The sequence below is a fragment of the Pelophylax lessonae genome, assembly GCF_965119305.1.
Source record: "Pelophylax lessonae genome assembly, chromosome: 2".
In the NCBI taxonomy this organism is placed as follows: domain Eukaryota; kingdom Metazoa; phylum Chordata; class Amphibia; order Anura; family Ranidae; genus Pelophylax; species Pelophylax lessonae.
Window position 1 is genome coordinate 231,149,716 of NC_138769.1, and position 19,884 is coordinate 231,169,599.

General features: G+C 40.0%; 1 protein-coding gene across 1 annotated transcript in view; it reads left to right on the forward strand.

Moving 5' to 3' along the window:
* PHTF1 (putative homeodomain transcription factor 1) overlaps positions 1-19,884 on the forward strand; it is a 322,940-nt gene that overhangs the window by 213,312 nt on the left and 89,744 nt on the right. The window contains exons 12-13 of the mRNA XM_082246092.1: positions 6,211-6,339; positions 17,451-17,723. Coding sequence (XP_082102218.1) covers positions 6,211-6,339; positions 17,451-17,723 — 402 coding nt within the window. The remainder of the gene's footprint in view (positions 1-6,210; positions 6,340-17,450; positions 17,724-19,884) is intronic.

Sequence of the window (19,884 nt, forward strand, 5' to 3'; positions counted from 1 at the left end):
TCTGCTAAGTTTTCCACCCACACACAGAGACCCAGTGCAGAAAAAGGCATTATAAATAATAGGGGTCCATTGCCTGCCTTTATTACAGCACAACTTCAAGAGTTCAGTTCCCCTTTAAAATAATTCTTATAAGACAGCACTACCAACAGAAAGCTCTGTCCCCCAAAAAATAGTATTTACAGTATCATCAAGAAAGACTTTATTGAACATAAAAAACATAACAGTAACAGAGTCCAAGACCGGTTCACCCCATCATTGCTTACAAATAATACAGATGTCAATTCCCTCCAACCCAATCAGCAATTATACATAATACCAATAATTATTACCTCTCCCTTTTTTTTTTTTTTTTTTTTTTTTTGCATTTTTTTGCCGCATTAAATAACAACCCGCAGTGTCGAGACCCACCAATCCTCATCCACCATACTGGTTATCAACATCCTCTTTCACTACATTTGCCCACCACCCACCAGCAGCCTATCTAATAGCAGGTCCATCGGTGCCAACCCTGGCATAGCTAGCCAGGGGGCCCACAGCTTGTCAAATTTGCCCCATGTTGATGAATGTACTTCTCCAACCTTATCGTTTCCCCCACTTGAGTAATCCATTCCTTGACCGTCGGAGGGTTTGAAGAGATACAGTGTCTCAAAATCAACTTCCGGGCTTGAAACAGTGCCCGCAGAATGGCCTGTTTAGTGATCTCAGGAACCTGCACCTTCCCCAAAATACCCAACAAGCAGAGTTTAGGATCCTGTTGCAATGTAATTCCACACATCCTCGACAATGTACAAAGCACCTCCCTCCAATATATGTGAAGTTTCGGGCACCTCTAGAATAGATGTATCAGATCCCCATGGTCCCTCAGACATCTAGTGCACAGGGTGTATTTACAGTATCATGATTAACCACTTCCTTACCGAGTCATGTAAAATGACGTCGGCAAAGTGGTTGTCTAGATCCGGGCCGCCGTCATATGACGTCGGCCCGTTCTAGCTGCTACTGCGCGCCCCCGGCGGCGCGCAGCGGCGCGATCAGGGATGAGGCTCGTCCCTCGGACATAGCCCATCACTGATCAAGGTAAACAGCCAATAGAAATTGGCTGTTTACCACGTGATCGGCTGTGTCAATCACAGCCGATCACATGAGCGGCTCCAGCACGAGCCGCTCGTTCTCTCTGCAATGCGCGCCCCCGGGGGGCGCGCAGAGCAGCGATCGGGGACGAGGCTCGTCCCTCGGACAGAGTCGATCCCCGATCTAGGTAAAGAGCCAATGAAATTGGCTCTTTACCACGTGACCGGCTGTGTCCAATCACAGCCGGTCACAAATGTCAACAGAGAACACGGTAACTAGCTGTCACCGTGTTCTCCTCCTCACACACTGATCCTGTGTGAGGAGGAGATTGTGGTAACAGCTAGTTACCAAGTACAGTGCACCCCAACCACACTGATTGCCCCCCCCCCCCCAATAAAGAGCACCTGTCACTAGCCCATCAAAGTACCCGAGTACCTGTCATCAGGTACTCAGATGACAGGTACTCGGGTACTCTGATGGGCTGGTGACAGGTATTCGGGTACTCTGATGACAGGTACTCGGGTACTCTGATGACGGATACTCTGATGACAGGTACTCGGGTACTCTGACGGGTACTCGGGTACTCTGATGACGGGTACTCGGGTACTCTGATGACAGGTACTCGGGTACTCTGATGACAGGTACTCGGGTACTCTGATGACAGGTACTCGGGTACTCTGATGACAGGTACTCGGGTACTCTGATGACAGGTACTCGGGTACTCTGATGACGGGTACTCGGGTACTCTGATGACAGGTACTCGGGTACTCTGATGACAGGTACTCGAGTACTCTGATGACGGGTACTCGGGTACTCTGATGACAGGTACTCGGGTACTCTGATGACAGGTACTCGGGTACTCTGATGACAGGTACTCGGGTACTCTGATGACAGGTACTCGGGTACTTTGAGTACCTGTCAACGGAGTACCCGTCATCAGAGTACCTGAGTACCTGTCACCTACCCATCAGAGTACCCGAGTACCTTCCACCTGCTCATCAGAGTACCTGACGCCTGAAGTACCCAAGTACTTGCCGCCTGCTCATCAGTACCCATCACTACTCATCAGTACTCATCAGTACCTATCACGTATCAGTACTGATCATCAGTACCCATCAGTACAGTATCACCTATCACCTATCAGTCAGTGAGTACTACTCATCAGTACCTATCACCTGCCTGTCACCTGCCCATCAGAGTACCCGAGTACCTGTCACCTGCCTATCGGAGTACCCGAGTACCTGCCACCTGCTCATCAGTACCAGAGTACCTGTCACCTGCCCAACAAAGTACCTGAGTACCTGTCACCCTTCATACAGCCACCATGTCCAAGTCCAAAAAGGTTTATATACGTCGTCCGTTTAAACCTAAATACCGGTGTTATGGCAGCAGATAGCTGCCATAACCCTGGTATTTTTTTAAACGGTGGACGGTTGGCTTTCCGATAAGGGTGGTCCCAGCGGCGGATTCACCGTGGGATCACCCTTCCGGGATGGCGGAAGAGGCGCCCCCCCCCCCCCTCCCGACGCGTTCCGGTCCTTTTCCCCGCTTACCGGACCCGCCGGCAGCGGGGAAAACGATCCGGTCCCGAATCCTCACAGACAGGATGTCGAGTGAGGGCAAGCTTGCCCTCACTTGACTCTATGGTCTTGGAGGACCGGAGCTACGGAAAATGTTGTTGCCTAGCAACCGGTTTAAAGGTCCTTTTTTTTTTTTTTTTCATTTTATATTATAATTTTTTTTTTTTTTTTTCTATCTTTTAGTGTACTTGTGAGATCTGAGGACTTTTTGACCCCAGATCTCACAAAAAAGAGGTCCTGTCGTGCCTATTTCTATTACGAGGAATATTTACATTTCTTTTAATAGAAATAAAAATGATCAACTTTTTTTTTTTTTTTTAAACGGTGTAAAAATAAAAAATAATAAATAAAATAAATAGTAAAAAAAAAAAAAAAAAAATTAAAGCGCCCTGTCCCCGTTAGCTCGCGCGCAGAAGCGAATGCATACAGAAACCCCGCCCACATATGTAAACGGTGTTCAAACCACACATGTGAGGTATCGCCGCGATCGTTAGAGCAAGGGGAATAATTTGAGCCCTAGACCTCCTCTGTAACTCAAAGATGGCAACCTGTAGAAATTTTTAAATTGTCGCCTATGGGGATTTTTAAGTACCAAAGTTTGTCGCCATTCCGTGAGCGTGCACAATTTTGAAACATGACATGTTGGGTATCTATTTACTCGGCGTAACATTATCTTTCACATTATGGAAAAAAATTGGGCTAACTTTACTGGTTTCTTATTTTTTAATTAAAAAAAGTGAATTTTTTCCAAAAAAATTGCGTTTGGAAGACCGCTACGCAAATACGGTGTGATAAAAAATATTGCAATAATCTCCATTTTATTCTCTAGGGTCTCTGCTAAAAAAAAATATATAATGTTTGGGGGTTCTAAGCAGTTTTCTAGCAAAACAACTGATTTTAGCTTGTAAACACCAAATGTCAAAAATAGGCCTAGGCAAGTGGCTAGGATGCATGATGATGCTCCTTGGATGTTCGGCCCCTCTATATGGCTAGGCTGTGAAAAAGTCTCACACATGTGGTATTGCCATACTCAGGAGGAGTGGCAGAATGTATTTTGGGGTGTCATTTTTGCTGTTTACATGCTATGTGTTAGGAATATCCTATAAATTGACAACTTTGTGTAAAAAAAAAAAGTTTTCATTTTTTTCCCACATTTTCCAAAAACCTGTGGAAAAAAATGATATGTTCAAACGACCCATAATGCCTCATAGAATATACGTTGGAGTGTTTGCTTTCCAAAATGGGGTCATTTTGTGGACTTTTCCATTGTATTGGTGCTCTAGGGCCTTGAAAAGTGCGATAGGTAGTAAGAAAGTTTTATGTGTATTTATGCTCCTAGAACGCCTGAATGTGCTTCTTGGACGTGGAGTCTCTTTTTGTGGCCAGGCTGTGTAAAAGTCTCACACATGTGGTATCGCCATACTCGGAAGGAGTAGCAGAATGTATTTTTGGGTGTAATTTTTGCTGTGTACATGCTATGTGTTAGAAATAGCTTATAAATTGACAACTTTGTGGGAAAAAAAAGAAAAAAAAATTTTTTTCTTAATTTTCCCAAGAATTGTGGGAAAAAATTACAACTTCAAAAAACTCACCATGCCTCTTACTAAATACCTTGGACTGTCTACTTTACAAAAAGGGGTCATTTGGTCGGTATTTGTACTGTCCTGACATTTCAGGGCCTCAAGAAAGGAGATAGGCAGTCAGTACATCTGGTGTGATCAATTTTCAGTAATTGGTACCATAGCTTCTAGACTCAATAACTTTCACACAGACTAAATAATATACACTAATTTGGGTTAATTTTACCAGAGACATGTAGCAGTATACATTTTGGCCCAAATGTATGAAGAAAAATTTATTTTTTGCAAAATTTCATAATTGAAACTAAAAAAAAGTGTTTTTTTTTCAAAATTTTTGCTCTTTTTTTGCATATATCACGAAAAAAAAAAAACCCCAGTTGTGATCAAATACCACCAAAAGAAAGCTCTATTTGTGTGAAAAAAATGATAAAAATTTTGTTTGGTTATAGTGTAGCATGACTGAGCAATTGTCATTCAAAGTGTGAGAGTGCTGAAAGCTGAAAATTGGTCTGGGCAGGAAGGGTGTCTAACTGCTCTGTATGGAAGCGGTTAATGACTGTTACATGTAAATAAGTGGGCACATAGCTGAATATAAAAAAAAACAAAGTAGTTACAAATATAAAGTAGGTGTTTCCCCAATGTGGCCCAAGTTTTTATTTTTACTCATTACTGTATATTGACTAGTGTTAATCATAGAATTAGATATACTAAAATAAGTAGAAAACATGGGGGAAAAAAAAAAAAGAAGAAAAAAGGAGACGAGAATGAGAAAAGTTCAATAAGGCACTGACCCATTTGGTGGTACGCCATCCACCTCTATCCTCTCTACATTCTTAACCACCTTGGCGGTAATCCCGAGCGTGACTCGGGGTGGATTTTTCATTGCAGGAGCGGTAACCCCGAGTCACGCTCGGGGTGGATGTGCAGAGAGCGCAGCGGTGTTCTCTTACCTTCTCCTGGCGATCCAGCGATGATCTCCAGCCGAGAGTCCCGCCGCTCCTCCGTCCTCCGTCGGTCTGATCACTTCCTAGTTCCGTTCCCTGCAGCAGCAATGCTGCATGGGAGCGGAACTAGGGAGGGAAATTAAAAAAAAAAAAAAAAACGTTGCACAAAACACATTTTATATTATATATATATATATGCATATATATATATATATATATATATATATATATATATATATATATATATATATATATGCATATATATATACATATATATATGCATGTATATATATATATATATATATATATATATATATGCGCATATATATATATATACACACACACATATATCTATATACAATATGTAATGCATGAATTATAATCTAATCAATAATATAATTTTATTATATATATATTATATATTAAATAATAAAATTATATTATTGATTTGATTATAATTCATGCGTTTGTGTTTCAAATTTATCACATCTGGGATGTCTACTAGACTCTTGTTTTGGTCAGGTTTAAGTCAGTAATTACTAAGAATTGTAGGCCTATAATACATAATACCGCTTTTGGTATGTAATTCCTGACATAATCATACCGCCAGGGAGGTTAAGAAGATTTCTTTGATAAGGAACATATTTGGAAGTTGGAGCCAGATCCTCGGCTAATTTACTGTAACAAACAGCAGATATAAACCTTCCAATAAGAAAACCCTCTCCAGTTTTGCCATCTCCTTTTATGGAGAAAAGAAAACCCCGTTTTGTTAGATATAAGGAAATAAGAAACTTACGATAATTGTTAAACCACATGATTATATGGTGTTTTGTTTTTGTTTATCTTCTTTGGTGGATTGTAAAGCCTATTACAAACCCTTAATAAAAAATTATTTTTGAAAAAAAAAAAAAAATTGTCTGGTCTATAAGACACAAACTCCTAGAAGTGCTTAGAAAACATGAATGTTACTATTTATCTGTTCAGGTAGCTGTTTTTCTCCTTGGAAAATTGAAGTCTTCTTTTTTTTATCTATAGAACCATCTGTTTTGGCTACAAGATACAAGCACCACTTCTGAGAGAGTCAGTGCAATCATATGGGAGAAGAATGAGTGTAAAAAAGCTGACATGTCTGTTCTGGATATCAGTGGGATTATCATGAAACAAGTGAGTATTTGAAACAATCCCCATGTAATAATTTATGTGGCTTTTGTATGTACTGTAAGTTTGAGTGGTCCTAGATATTACTTGTCCTTTTATCTGTCAACAAAAATATTGTATAACAGGCAGAATGGATAACTTGTATATCAATAACAAACAATGATTCTGTCAAATTAATCTGTCAAAATGAATCTGTCAAAAATGAATCTGTCAAATGTATCTGCCTGCAATACTTTCTTTACTGATCCAAAACAAGTATGTGGCATGAGATAGTGTACGGAAATTAGAGCTTCTGAGTTGAGTACTTACTCTAGGTTCATGATGCAGAATGTAAAGGTCTGAATTACAGGTTGTTAGCATTTTTGGAAGGAGATCAGCAATTGCATCTTCCATGTTCATCTTATGACAGGTTTTCTAACAAGACCCTGTCACCAGCTTATTGCAGTTGCCATCACAGAGAAATCAAGTGTTTTAAATGCTCATTTGCAGAGTTTTTTTTTATTTCATAAGTGACTTTTTGTTTACTTGTACAGTGCCTTTGAGCTTGATAGAAAGTCAATTATCCTCCCTTCTTGCACGTCATAGCCCTCTGCATTTCTAAAAGTGTCTTATTGATGACCCTGCTCCTCCTCTCCCCTTTACCTTCCAACATAACCTTTTATGTAGCAATCAGAATAAGAAAGGGGAATGCAATAAAGTTTAGTTGAGTGAGAGCTATGATTCTGCTAGGGCTGCTGACATGACATCCAAGATGGCTACCATCAGCAATCATAGAGCTTTTGAATGACTAGAATGTCTACACAAGGGGAGCTTTTACAGGTAAATAACATGCATAAAATACATATAGATATTATTTTTATTATTATTATATTTTTTAATAAAAATAATAAACAGGTTATACTTACCTGCTCTGTGCAATGATTTTGCAGCCCCCGATCCTCTTCTTCTCTGGTCCCCCACCGGCGCTCCCTCTATACCAGTGCCTCCAATAGACAGCTATCTCCATTGGAATTGTCTAAGGTTATCAGTGGTGTACCCCAAGGTTCAGTGTTGGGAACCTTATTTTTTAATATCTTAATAAATGATATAAGGTCTGGGATTAAAAGTACCATTTTAGTCTTTGCAGATGACACCAAGCTTTGCAGTGGAATAACTTCTTTACAGGATGTCTCCAACTTACAAGCTGACCTCAATACATTGTTTCATTGGGCAACTATGTGGCAAATGAGGTTTAATGTTGATAAATGTAAAGTTTTGCACTTTGGGGCTAAGAATATGCATGCATCATCCATACTAGTTGGAGAAGAACTGCGGGAATCCATAGCAGAGAAGGATCTGGGTGTTCTGGTACATCATTAGCTTAATAATAGCATGCAATGCCAAGCTGCGGTTTCCAAAGCAAGCATGAGAGGCGTGTCGAGAGGCCGCAAGCATGCACGTAAATAATGCTCATCCTGGAAATGACCAGCACTGGAAATACATCACTAGCTTGTGATATTGAAGCTATATCACTAGCTTGCACTTCACAATGCGTTCCACATGCGGGGGAATTTAAATATATCTCAAAGCTTTAAACTATATTGCATCCCACCAAAGCAGGCAGAAACAGTATAAGATCCAACCACTTCCAATAAAAAAGTGGTCAATAGAATGTGAGAAATTTACCCAAAAATATATGTTAATAAAAATCTAAATAAACTTAAAATATTAAAAATATAAATAGATCTAGACCATAACATAAACAAATACAAACGTGCATAGTAAAGCGCCGACTAGTGGGCTCCAAAACAAAATCCAAACTAACAAAATACACATACAAATAAATGAAGACTATAAAATATATAATGAAGCCCCCTTAATAGAATTAAGGATAAAACATGAAAAATAAAGACCATCATGATAAATCAATACAATTTATACATATCACAATAGGACTTATATGGGGCCGTGGGACTAACCTCAGCTCCAATCTAATAACATTAAAACAGAAAGGAAGGAAAAAAATGTCATGAAAGATTAAATAGAATGTTCCATTTAAAAGCAAGACATTAACTATTATTCACAAAACAATAATAATAATAATTTTGGTTTTCCCCACATTGGAGGGGGAGCCATGTTCGGCAAGAGATCTTGAAACTTAAGACTCGCTGGATTTATGACCTTAAGTGCTACATTCTGGTACCGGTTTTCCCATATCTGTACTAATATCTATATAGTGCAGCGCTACCTAATAGTGTGAAACTCTGTTCCTCAATCTAAAATATATAAATAATTCTATAATAGTGTAAATTCATACATATACATCAATTATTCGAAAAAACGTGATACCACCTTCAAGTGATTGTGCACTCCCAAATATCACTCAATCACCACAGTGCCCTTCACCCTACCTCAAAGGTGTACTCTCACCTGCTCAAATGGACCTCACTAGGTTAGGAGGTCAAATGCACTTATTTGTATATATAGGGGACGCTGCTCTGTCTGCTCTTCAGCCTCTATTCTCAGCTCCTCAATATCATATGGTATATATGGAAAGCAACAATAGAGTCTAACAGTGTAGATCGTTTAAAAACAGTTTTTATTTTATTTTTTTTATTTTAAAAAATAAATCCACTCACATTTTCTCAGTAAAAAGACAGCATATCTCGTATTGGATGTAATGTGTATGAAGCTCCACCCAGCTCTGCCCAGCAATGACAGCGTTGCGCCCAATCGGCAGGCATGCGTAATGACATCACGCTGATGTGTTTTTTTTCATTAATCACATCAAACTTCTTTAGAGCGAGGAGGAGGGGCTTTTTTTTGACTGTTTCAATATCCTGAGTATCATTGAGGTTACCAGCCCCACGTGCAACCATTAGGGGGCGTGAACCCACTATATCTGCCAAAAGTTAAGATATGCCAGTGTCTTCCCAGACTAATTTTTACTTGTCTTTCTTTCTTTCTTTCTTTCTTCATTGCAAAAATCCTGATCTTGTGAACAGTTTCTTCTGATTCGAAGGAACCGACCAATTAGAATTCCCCAGATCAAAGAGCCTGGATGATGACTTTGAGCTTGTAGCAAGGTGTTAGTAGCAGTCTCTTTACGAAAGGTTTTGGTAGTGAGTTTATTCTCCTTAACTAAGATCTGTAGGTACAGTGGGTACGGAAAGTATTCAGACCCCCTTAAATTTTTCACTCTTTGTTATATTGCAGCCATTTGCTAAAATCATTTAAGTTCATTCTTCTTCCTCATGAATGTACACATAGCACCCCATACTGACAGAAAAACACAGAATTGTTGACATTGTTGCAGATTTATTAAAAAAGAAAAACTGAAATATCACATGGTCCTAAGTATTCAGACCCTTTGCTCAGTATTTAGTAGAAGCCCCCTTTTGATCTAATACAGCCAGGAGTCTTTTTGGGAAAGATGCAACAAGTCTTTCACACCTGGATTTGGGGATCCTCTGCCATTCCTCCTTGCAGATCCTCTCCAGTTCTGTCAGGTTGGATGGTAAACGTTGGTGGACAGCCATTTTTAGGTCTCTCCAGAGATGCTCAATTGGGTTTAAGTCAGGGCTCTGGCTGGGCCATTCAAGAACAGTCACGGAGTTGTTGTGAAGCCACTCCTTCGTTATTTTAGCTGTGTGCTTAGGGTCATTGTCTTGTTGGAAGGTAAACCTTCGGCCCAGTCTGAGGTCCAGAGCACTCTGGAGAAGGTTTTTGTCCAGGATATCCCTGTACTTGGCCGCATTCATCTTTCCCTCGATTGCAACCAGTCGTCCTGTCCCTGCAGCTGAAAAACACCCCCACAGCATGATGCTGCCACCACCATGCTTCACTGTTGGGACTGTATTGGACAGGTGATGAGCAGTGCCTGGTTTTCTCCACACATACCGCTTAGAATTAAGGCTAAAAAGTTCTATTTTGGTCTCATCAGACCAGAGAATCTTATTTCTCACCATCTTGGAGTCCTTCAGATGTTTTTTTAGCAAACTCCATGCGGGCTTTCATGTGTCTTACACTGAGGAGAGGCTTCCGTTGGGCCACTCTGCCATAAAGCCCCGACTGGTGGAGGGCTGCAGTGATGGTTGACTTTCTACAACTTTCTCCCATCTCCTGACTGCATTTCTGGAGCTCAGCCACAGTGATCTTTGGGTTCTTCTTTACCTCTCTCACCAAGGCTCTTCTCCCCCGATAGCTCAGTTTGGCCGGACGGCCAGCTCTAGGAAGGCTTCTGGTCGTCCCAAACGTCTTCCATTTGAGGATTATGGAGGCCACTGTGCTCTTAGGAACCTTAAGTGCAGTAGAAATCTTTTTGTAACCTTGGCCAGATCTGTGCCTTGCCACAATTCTGTCTCTGAGCTCTTCAGGCAGTTCCTTTGACCTCATGATTCTCATTTGCTCTGACATGCATTGTGATCTGGAAGGTCTTGTATAGACAGGTGTGTGGCTTTCCTAATCAAGTCCAATCAGTATAATCAAACACAGCTGGACTCAAATGAAGGTGTAGAACCATCTCAAGGATGATCAGAAGAAATGGAAAGCACCTGAGTTTAATATATGAGTGTCACAGCAAAGGGTCTGAATACTTAGGACCATGTGATATTTCAGTTTTTCTTTTTTAATAAATCTGCAACAATGTCAACAATTCTGTGTTTTTCTGTCAGTACGGGGTGCTATGTGTACATTCATGAGGAAGAAGAATGAACTTAAATGATTTTAGCAAATGGCTGCAATATAACAAAGAGTGAAAAATTTAAGGGGGTCTGAATACTTTCCGTACCCACTGTATAAGAAGGGCAGTGTTTGCCCATGGCAGGGGTAGGTCATTCTGATGTTACAGCGGTTCTCCCCCTTGACCAGTGCCCCCAATACACAGCTGCTTACTATGGGGGCACTAGTACATGCTCGCTTCCGAGCCCTGCTTTTTGTGTCCATAAGACTCACAGAACCACAACTTGGAGAGAGAGACCTTGCTGGATTGAGAGGCAGTTCAGGTAAGTATTGAGGGTGCTGTGGGGAGAGCAGCACGCAGAAGGTTTTTTAAGGTAAAAAAACCTTTGTTCTTTATAACCACTTAAATTAACAGGGGAAGATTTTTGCTGAAAAAAATAGCCTGGTAATAGGTTCTCTTTAGGTAAAGCTTGGTTTTTACTTATTTTTCTGACAATAGCTATTGCTGTGCAATACAGTTACAACAATTGCAAAATAATATTTAAAAATTGTAATATTAGTAATATTTTTATAGAGATATACAGTTTCCAGATCTATCTACACTTTCAAGTTCACTGGAATCCATTGTGTGGTTAGAACGTGTTAATAATACTAGTACTAATAATAATATGACTGATAGTTTGTAAATGGGCTAAAGCAGCTTAGAATGTAATTGGTAAACTACAGTTATTACTGCTGCATTATGCTGCAAGACTTTATACTGGGTCTGCCCATGTCGATGTGTTCTAATGTTTGTACTACAGTTCCAACTTTCTAATTTAGTCCTGAATTATTGTTAAGTGTAGCCAAATCGTTGCAGAAAATCTTGAATCCAGCTGGAGCAGAGATGTGAGAAGGTTGAGATCAGGCATCTGGCTATATTAGTTATAAATGTGATAATACATCAAAGCTCTAAGTGGCACTGAGGAATTTATACAAATTTCCTAGGAACTACATAAAGAAGTGCTAAGCAATATTTAGCTCACAAAATTGCATCAATAAATAGAGTGACTCAAACAAGTTATAGGTGAGCCATCTGCTTATGCTATATATTTGTCATTTTCATTGTGAAAGTGACCTTCAAATACTCATCGCTGACATTCTACCTGGATGTTTGAAGCACCGATCAGTGTGTAGGCAAAAAAGGTTAAACCAGTAATTATCACATTATTATAAGGCATGGCATCCCAAATCCCTGGACTTAGCTTCCATTGTCGTGTTGATACCATCAGGATTTGTTTTAATTAATCTACTCCTCATGTTTAGCATCTGCTCTTTATAACATTTGTATTTATATTGCAGCTTTAGAAATGGCAGAATCAAACAGTTATTACGTTGTTTTGAAACTGCAATATACAGAATACAATGACAGCATTATTAAAATAACAACATCAATGCCTACATTACTTGCACTTTTAGGCCTCATGTACACTGCTACTTGTAAAAAGACGTTTTGGAGCAGATGGGCGTTTTTTTCAGAAGCCCCTGAATCCTCCTCTTTGTTATCTTATCTGTCCATGTACACTGAGTTGTTTACAGTCATTTACAGGCAGTTGAGTTCAGTGTCATTTTTTGGAAAGCAATTATTTGCGTTCAGGATGTTCAGAACGTGTGTTTACCTTCGTTTCAAACGCAAAACGCGACCGAACGCGATCACCCGCGTTTAGCGCTTGCGTTTTTCCTGTTTAAAGGGGAATGATTTTTTGACCTCTAAAAGCGGATCTGAGCGCAAACGCCCGCTAAATGCCGCTAAACGCGGCTGCAAACGCGACATAACGGACGTTTTAAACGTCCTTTATATAGCTGTTAAATTCCAGCGTTCAAAGGACTTTTTAAAACGTCCCGTGTACATGTAGCCTTAAATATGTTGTAAATTTTTCCTTAAAAAGGTTTGATGATTTTTTATGTTTACTAATTCTGGACAGTTGATAGTGATCAGATTTATTTCATGATGGACTGATATACTGTATGCATCGAGTAAAGGAAAAAAAAAACTCCTGAAGACGTCACTCCGACGAAACGTACGTAGAGCGTCATCGCGTCACATCCGCCCAAGTGGAACGCACATCCGGCCCGTGGAACGCACGGCGTCCCGGAAGTGCGCAACTATCACTGTTTACATGCCGATTATTCCCTTTATGTTTGTGAGTACCCTCTTTTTGATTCTAATAAAGCAATTTTAAAAGCGGTACTACTCTATGTGAGCCTTCTTCCCCCATATATACCTATGCACCCGTGGACCCTAACCCCAAGGACCTTGGCACGCAGGACTCGGGCAGAATATTGGACCACACAGTTACCCTAACAACCAGAGAAGGGGACCCCAGGATTATATATCCAAGGCCTGATACCCCTGTAGGGGTGATCAACTCTGGTGAGTGCGGTCCAAGGGGTGCGGGGAGCACTGAATTGTCACTGACATCCGAGCACCTCCAAAATTCTCTGTTAGAGCACCTGCACTCAAGTCACTTTTTGCTCCCCTAATTCAGGAAGGGTTTTTCCATTGTGGGACCACCCTCCTTTTTAGGCCCTTTTAGTCACTACGAACTTACTAGCACCTGGACTATTGCTGTCAATTTTAGAGTGGTTTACAAGTTTTTATATACTTACCTTTTATATAGTTTCATGTGAATATATGATGCTATCTACTGTATAGTTACACCGTTTAAGGATTTTTCACAGTTCACCTATGTGGTATTGTATGTTTTTAGGTGGATCCAACCGTTTTTTACCAATTTTTCTCTATTTATTGGGTTGACACCACTCACATTTTTTCATACTTTTTATTCACATTGCATTTTTACTCAATTTATTCCCAATTGTTTTAGCACCACTGTAAACCCTTCACAGGGTCGGATCGCCTATTATTGTTGTACTCACCATACACTTTTCACCAATCCCAATTAATTTAATATTCACAGTGAAGACACACACTTAATATACATTAGCATCGTTGAAAGACACACGGAACAATTAGTATATTCTGGCAGCGCCATACACCTTTTCTTCTTTTTTTCCTTTATTCTTACTATATTTCTAGGAATATAGTGCATAGGTGGGCTGCAGCCAGTATCAAATACCATATAAGAGGCCAAAAATTATCCTAAGCGCGGATTCTTCATATTTCATCGAGTAACACAAAGAATTGCATATTTCTGAAGGTTCTGTTGGAATGCAGTAGTAATAGTCATCATTATCGTCGTGATCAGTGTTTGTTTCTCAGATCATTCTTATGTATTCATTTCTTATTAAAGTCAAAGTCCAGCCAGAATTGTTTTCCTTTTTGTTGGATAGGTTGGGCTTATGACCAGTGGTGGCTGGTGCTCCATGGGTTGGGGGGGTGGTGCGGCAGACGGACCTGACCACGGACCACACCAGCTCCAGCCCGCACCGCACACCATACCCCCCCCCCCGTCGCCGGCTCACCAACCCTGTGCTGCCCCTGGACTGACGTGGAGGCAGCGATGGCAGCAGCGGTTTCCCCCTCAGTCTCCTCCGTGTTCCCCTTCGTTGGTTGGGATTCCCCTGCGTCTCTTCCTTCCTTCCTCCTTCGCCAATAGAATGGCTTCTACTTTCAGCCAATTGGGAAACAGGTCTCAGGACCCGCTTCCTGATTGGCCAGGAGGAGAATCCGTGTGACAAAAGCTAATATTCATTCGCTACTGTCACACAACTGAGTGCTCTGCGCCCGAGCCCATCCTTTTTTGAAGACTATTAGAGCCTCTGGCTCTATTCACGTGCTTAAAAAAAAAAAATCCCCCATTGGAATCCATGCGTCCGTCACCCTGCATGTAGATTAGGGGGCCAAATGCATGGATAGGGGGGGCGGCGCCCCTGCACCCCTAATGCACGGGCCCCCACTGCTTATGACTTTTGGCAGTTTGTTGTCATCATTGGGATGAATTCCCCTTATTCAACATCCTAGTAACAACGGGAACAGAAATTAGGGACTGGGGAATCACTGAGACAGGGAGTCACAAACATCTAGAAAAACATTACAGAGATTCTATCTGTCCCCAAATACTAGAAGACTTTCTGACCCTAGTAATGAAAACTTCCTGGTCCTCTGACCTTCTGTCTTCAGGACAGGAAGTAAAGGGAAAGTTTCTCAATCAGGTCACAGGTGGCAATAAAAACAGAGAAAGGTTCGAACCCTTCCATACTCTATCCAAAACTAAACAAAAGTTTTGACTGGAGTTGGGCTTTCATTTTGACTGGCTACTTTACCAAGTAGCCTATTTATTAAAATTGCTAGAACATAGGCGTGCGCACAGGGTGTGCCAGGTGTGCCTGGGCACACCCTAATCACCCCTTGTGGTGAAGATTCCCCTAGTTTAGACCCCTGATATTTCACCAAAGCTCCCTAACTGGGCAAACAAAAAAAAAAAAAATTGGAAAATTGTAAAAGAGAATAAAAAATAACAATAAAACTACAGACACCGATCTCTGCCCTACTGACACCATCAGTATATACACACACGGATATGTGTTTGAGCTTTGGGGTGCACACCCTAATGCAATAGGCTGCGCACACCTATGTGCTAGAATATATATTTTTCACATTTAGTTAGCTCTTTTATACCATTGAAATGTAGCTGGTGCTTTTCCCAGTATGCAGATGAAAAAATCACCATCACCAGCTCCTTCCCCTAGCTTCAACTGATACAACTGTATTAATTTAATTTTATGAAGTAAGCCAAATATAAGAGAGTTACTCAGATTAGTTTTTTAAATGGATCATATGTCCTAATTATTTCCCAAGAGAAAAAAAAAAAAAAAACAACATCAGTTCTGATGCTTTGTAAATACAATTCCAAAGATTCAGTTTTTTTGTGCCTGGTAATATACAATCAGCCAGTGCCAGTGACAATAGCTCACATAGATCACATAGCTGTGGATTCAAAAAAGCAGAACTATTTTATTAATGTATAAAAATTGAAGGACAGAACAATTGGAAGTGTTCCTTTTATTGTCCATTTGCACTAAAAAATTATAACTGAAATCAGATTCGGATTGGCTGGACTTTTCCTTTTCTTTGATTCTAGTAATCAAGATATTGTAGACATTTATTTAGTATGTTACATTTTACTGTATATGTGTACACATATACAGTGTACACATATACACCGGCCACTTTATTAGGTAAAGCTGTAAAATTGCTTGACAACACTAGCTGATAATCAGCCAATCACATGACAGCAACGTAACGCATTTAGGCATCCGGATGTAGTGAAGAGGACTTGCTGAAGTTCAAAATGAGCATATAAAAAAACTGCTGATCCACTGGAATTTTCACACACAACCATCTCTAGGGTTTACAGAGAATGGTCCAAAAAAAGAGAAAATATCCAGTGAGCGGCAGTTGTGTGGACGAAAATGCCTTGTTGAGGTCAGAGGAGAATGGGACGACTGGTTCAAGATAGAAAGGCAATGATAACACAAATAACCACTGGTTGCAACCAAGGTATGCAGAATACCATCTCTGAATGTACAACACATCGAACCTTGAAGCAGACGGGCTACAGCAGCAGAAGACCACACCGGGTGTCACTCCTCTCACCTAAGAACAGGAAATAGAGGCTACAATTCTCAAAGGCTCACCAAAATTGGACAATAGAAGAATAGAAAAACACTGCCTGGTCTAATCAGTCTGGTTTTCAACTGCAGCTTTCAGATGGTAGGGTCAGAATTTGGCATAAACAACATGAAAACATGGATCCATCCTGCCTTGTATCAACGGTTCAGGCCAGTGGTGGTGTAATGGTGTGGAGGATATTTTCTTGGCACACTTTGGGTCCCTTAGTACCAATTGAGCATCTTTAAATGCCGCAGCCTACCTGAGTATTATTGCTGACCATGTCCATCCCTTTATGACTACAGTGTACTCATCTTCTAATGGCTCCTTCCATTCGAAAAATCTGCAGTAACTGTGTGATTCTATCATGTCAATATGTGTGATTCTATCATGTCAATATGTGTGATTCTATCATGTCAATATGTGTGATTCTATCATGTCAAATTTGACCAAAATCTCTGAGGATTGTTTCCAACACCTTGTTGATTCTATACCACGAAGAATTAAGGCTGTTCTGAAGGCAAAAGGGGGTCCAACCCAGTACTACCAAGGTACCAAATAAAGTGGCCAAAGTGTGTGTGTGTTTGTGTGTGTATATATATATATATATATATATATATATACGGTATATATATATATATATATATATATATATATATATATATGTATAATATAGCTATAGATATATTTATATTATTATACACAAAGTGTTGTTGAAAAAGATGCCCTTAGGTAATCTCTATTAGTAATGATTTATGAAACAGTATTCTATAAGAAACAGACATTTTGTGTATACTTTACTTGTCCAGAAATCTAACTGTTATCTGTTTTGTGTAACATCTAGGTGAGATCCTATGAACATGGCGTAGGCTATCAGATGCTGGGAAATGCAGTAACTGTAGCTCTGGCAGTCTTCCCCTTCCTCTTCCACTTATGTCATCAGCGGGACATGGAACAGATCTTTTCAATGACTGGAAAGGAGCTTTTAGCAGTTTTCTGTGGCGCCTCTCCAACCCCACTGCTATTGGTTTTATCAACTATTAACCTGGTGCTGCGAATCTGCCTCTCATGGATGTTTTTCTTCTTGATGTGTGTAGCAGAAAGGACATATAAACAGGTTGGTGTAAATCAATAGGTTTGCATTTGATTGGATTGTTATCTGTATCAGCCATGTGACATTGATACATAATTGCAGTTCTACTAGTTTAAGGCCCTTTTCACACTTGTGCGACTTGTCATGGGATTTGGGACTGCAAAGTCGTTCTCCATTATTTCCAATGAGTAGCATTTATATCTGTGCGACTTGAAGTTGCACCGACTTCAAAGTAGTCCCTGCACTACTTTGGCACGATTTTGATACGTTTTGAGGTCCAAAGACATTCAAGCCCAGTCAAACTCGTGTCAAAATCGCGGGAAGAAAGTTGCGGCAAAATCTTGGTAAAATCGTGCAACTTTAAAGTTGCATAAGTGTGAAAGGGGCCTAAGATGTTTTTCAGTCACCCTTTTTGTTGATGCTGGAAACATGTAACCTGTAAAGAATTTTAAGGCTTTGCCTATGGAGATTTTTAAGTACTAAACTTTGGCGCATTCCACAAGTGTGAACAATTATAAAGCGTGACATGTTAGGTATCTATTTACTTGGCATAACATCATCTTTCACCTTATACAAAAAATATTGGGATACCTTTAGTGCTTTTTTTTTTTTATTATTCTTGAAACATTTTTTTTCTACAAAGAAAAACGCATTTGAAAAATCGCTGCGCAATTACCAAGTAACAAAAAAAGTTGCAATGCCACCATTTTATTCCCTTGGGTGTCTGCTAAATATTTATATATATATATATATATATATATATATATATATATATATATATATAATGTTTGGGGGTTCTGAGTAATTTTCTAGCACAAAAATGATGATTTTTACATGTAGGAGAGAACTGTCAGAATTGGCCTGGGTGGCAAGTGTTTAATTACCATAAGTACGTAATATACAAATAATTATTATATATTGTTTTTAAGGTACTGTATTTTCTGGCGTATAAGACTACTTTTGAACCTCAAAAAAATCCCCCAAAAATGGTAGGTCGTCTTATACGGCGAGTATAATATCTCCAAGGTAGCCTAAGTATAAGTATTACCGGTAGATCATGTAATAGGGGGCGTCTTATACGCCGGAAAATACGGTAATTAACTATATTTTCAAAAACTGTACTCATACAGGTAGTTTAACGGACAATTTACTGAAGTTTGAAGTTATAACTTTAAACCAGTAGTGTCACAGTAAATAGATAAATAATAAATTATGTTTAAATAAAATATAGCATAATAATATATTATTTTGCTTGATTAAAAATGCACCTTTTTCAGCAGCAACAGATTCTCCCTTTTAACTGTGTGAGAAAAACAAGGGATTATGAGTAAACCTTATACCCATAAACCCATGTTTTTTCCTTGTTGTTAAGAGGGCTGGGCTGGAAGGGAGCATTTGTCTTTTAGACACATGCCCCCTTCTATGACACTGCAATGAGAGGAGAGCCTCCACTGCAGCATTTTTATTGGACAGCTTGGACCAATGGTGCTTTTCCATTGGTCCAAGGCTCCAAGCTGCCTATGTGCTCAAAAAGTCAGAAGCACTGAGAGCTCATCCTCTCAGTCTGCTGCAAACTGCGTGTGCCAGCCTGTATTTAAACTGGTCGTGTTGTATGTAGCTTCTCTGACAGGCTGCGTGACCCATATCTTCACAACTGGGAGTGCTAGGAGACCCTCGAAGCTCAATCGTCTTTTTTTTTTCATTCTGCTCTGCCTCCCCTGACTGCAGATCTCTGGTTGTCACATGTACCACACAGCCAGTACTTGCCAGATATTCCTGCAGCTCCTTTAATGTTGCTGTAGGCCTCTTGGCAGCCTCCCTGACCAGTTTTCTTCTCGTCTTTTCATCAATTTTGGAGGGATGTCCATTTCTTGATATTGTCACTGTTGTGCCATATTTTCTCAACTTCACTGTGTTCCATGGTATATCTAATGCCTTGGAAATTATTTTGTACCCTTCTTCTGACTAATTCCTTTTAACAATGAGATCCCTCTGAAGCTTTGGAAGCTCTCTGCTGACCATTGCTTTTGCTGTAGGATGTGGCTAATAAAATGTCAGGAAAGACCTACTAGAACAGCTGCACTTTATTTATCTTTTTCTCATTTTTTTACATAACAGAAACCTGACATTTCAACAGGGGTATGTAGACTTTTTGGATCCACTGTATGTATGTATATATATATAT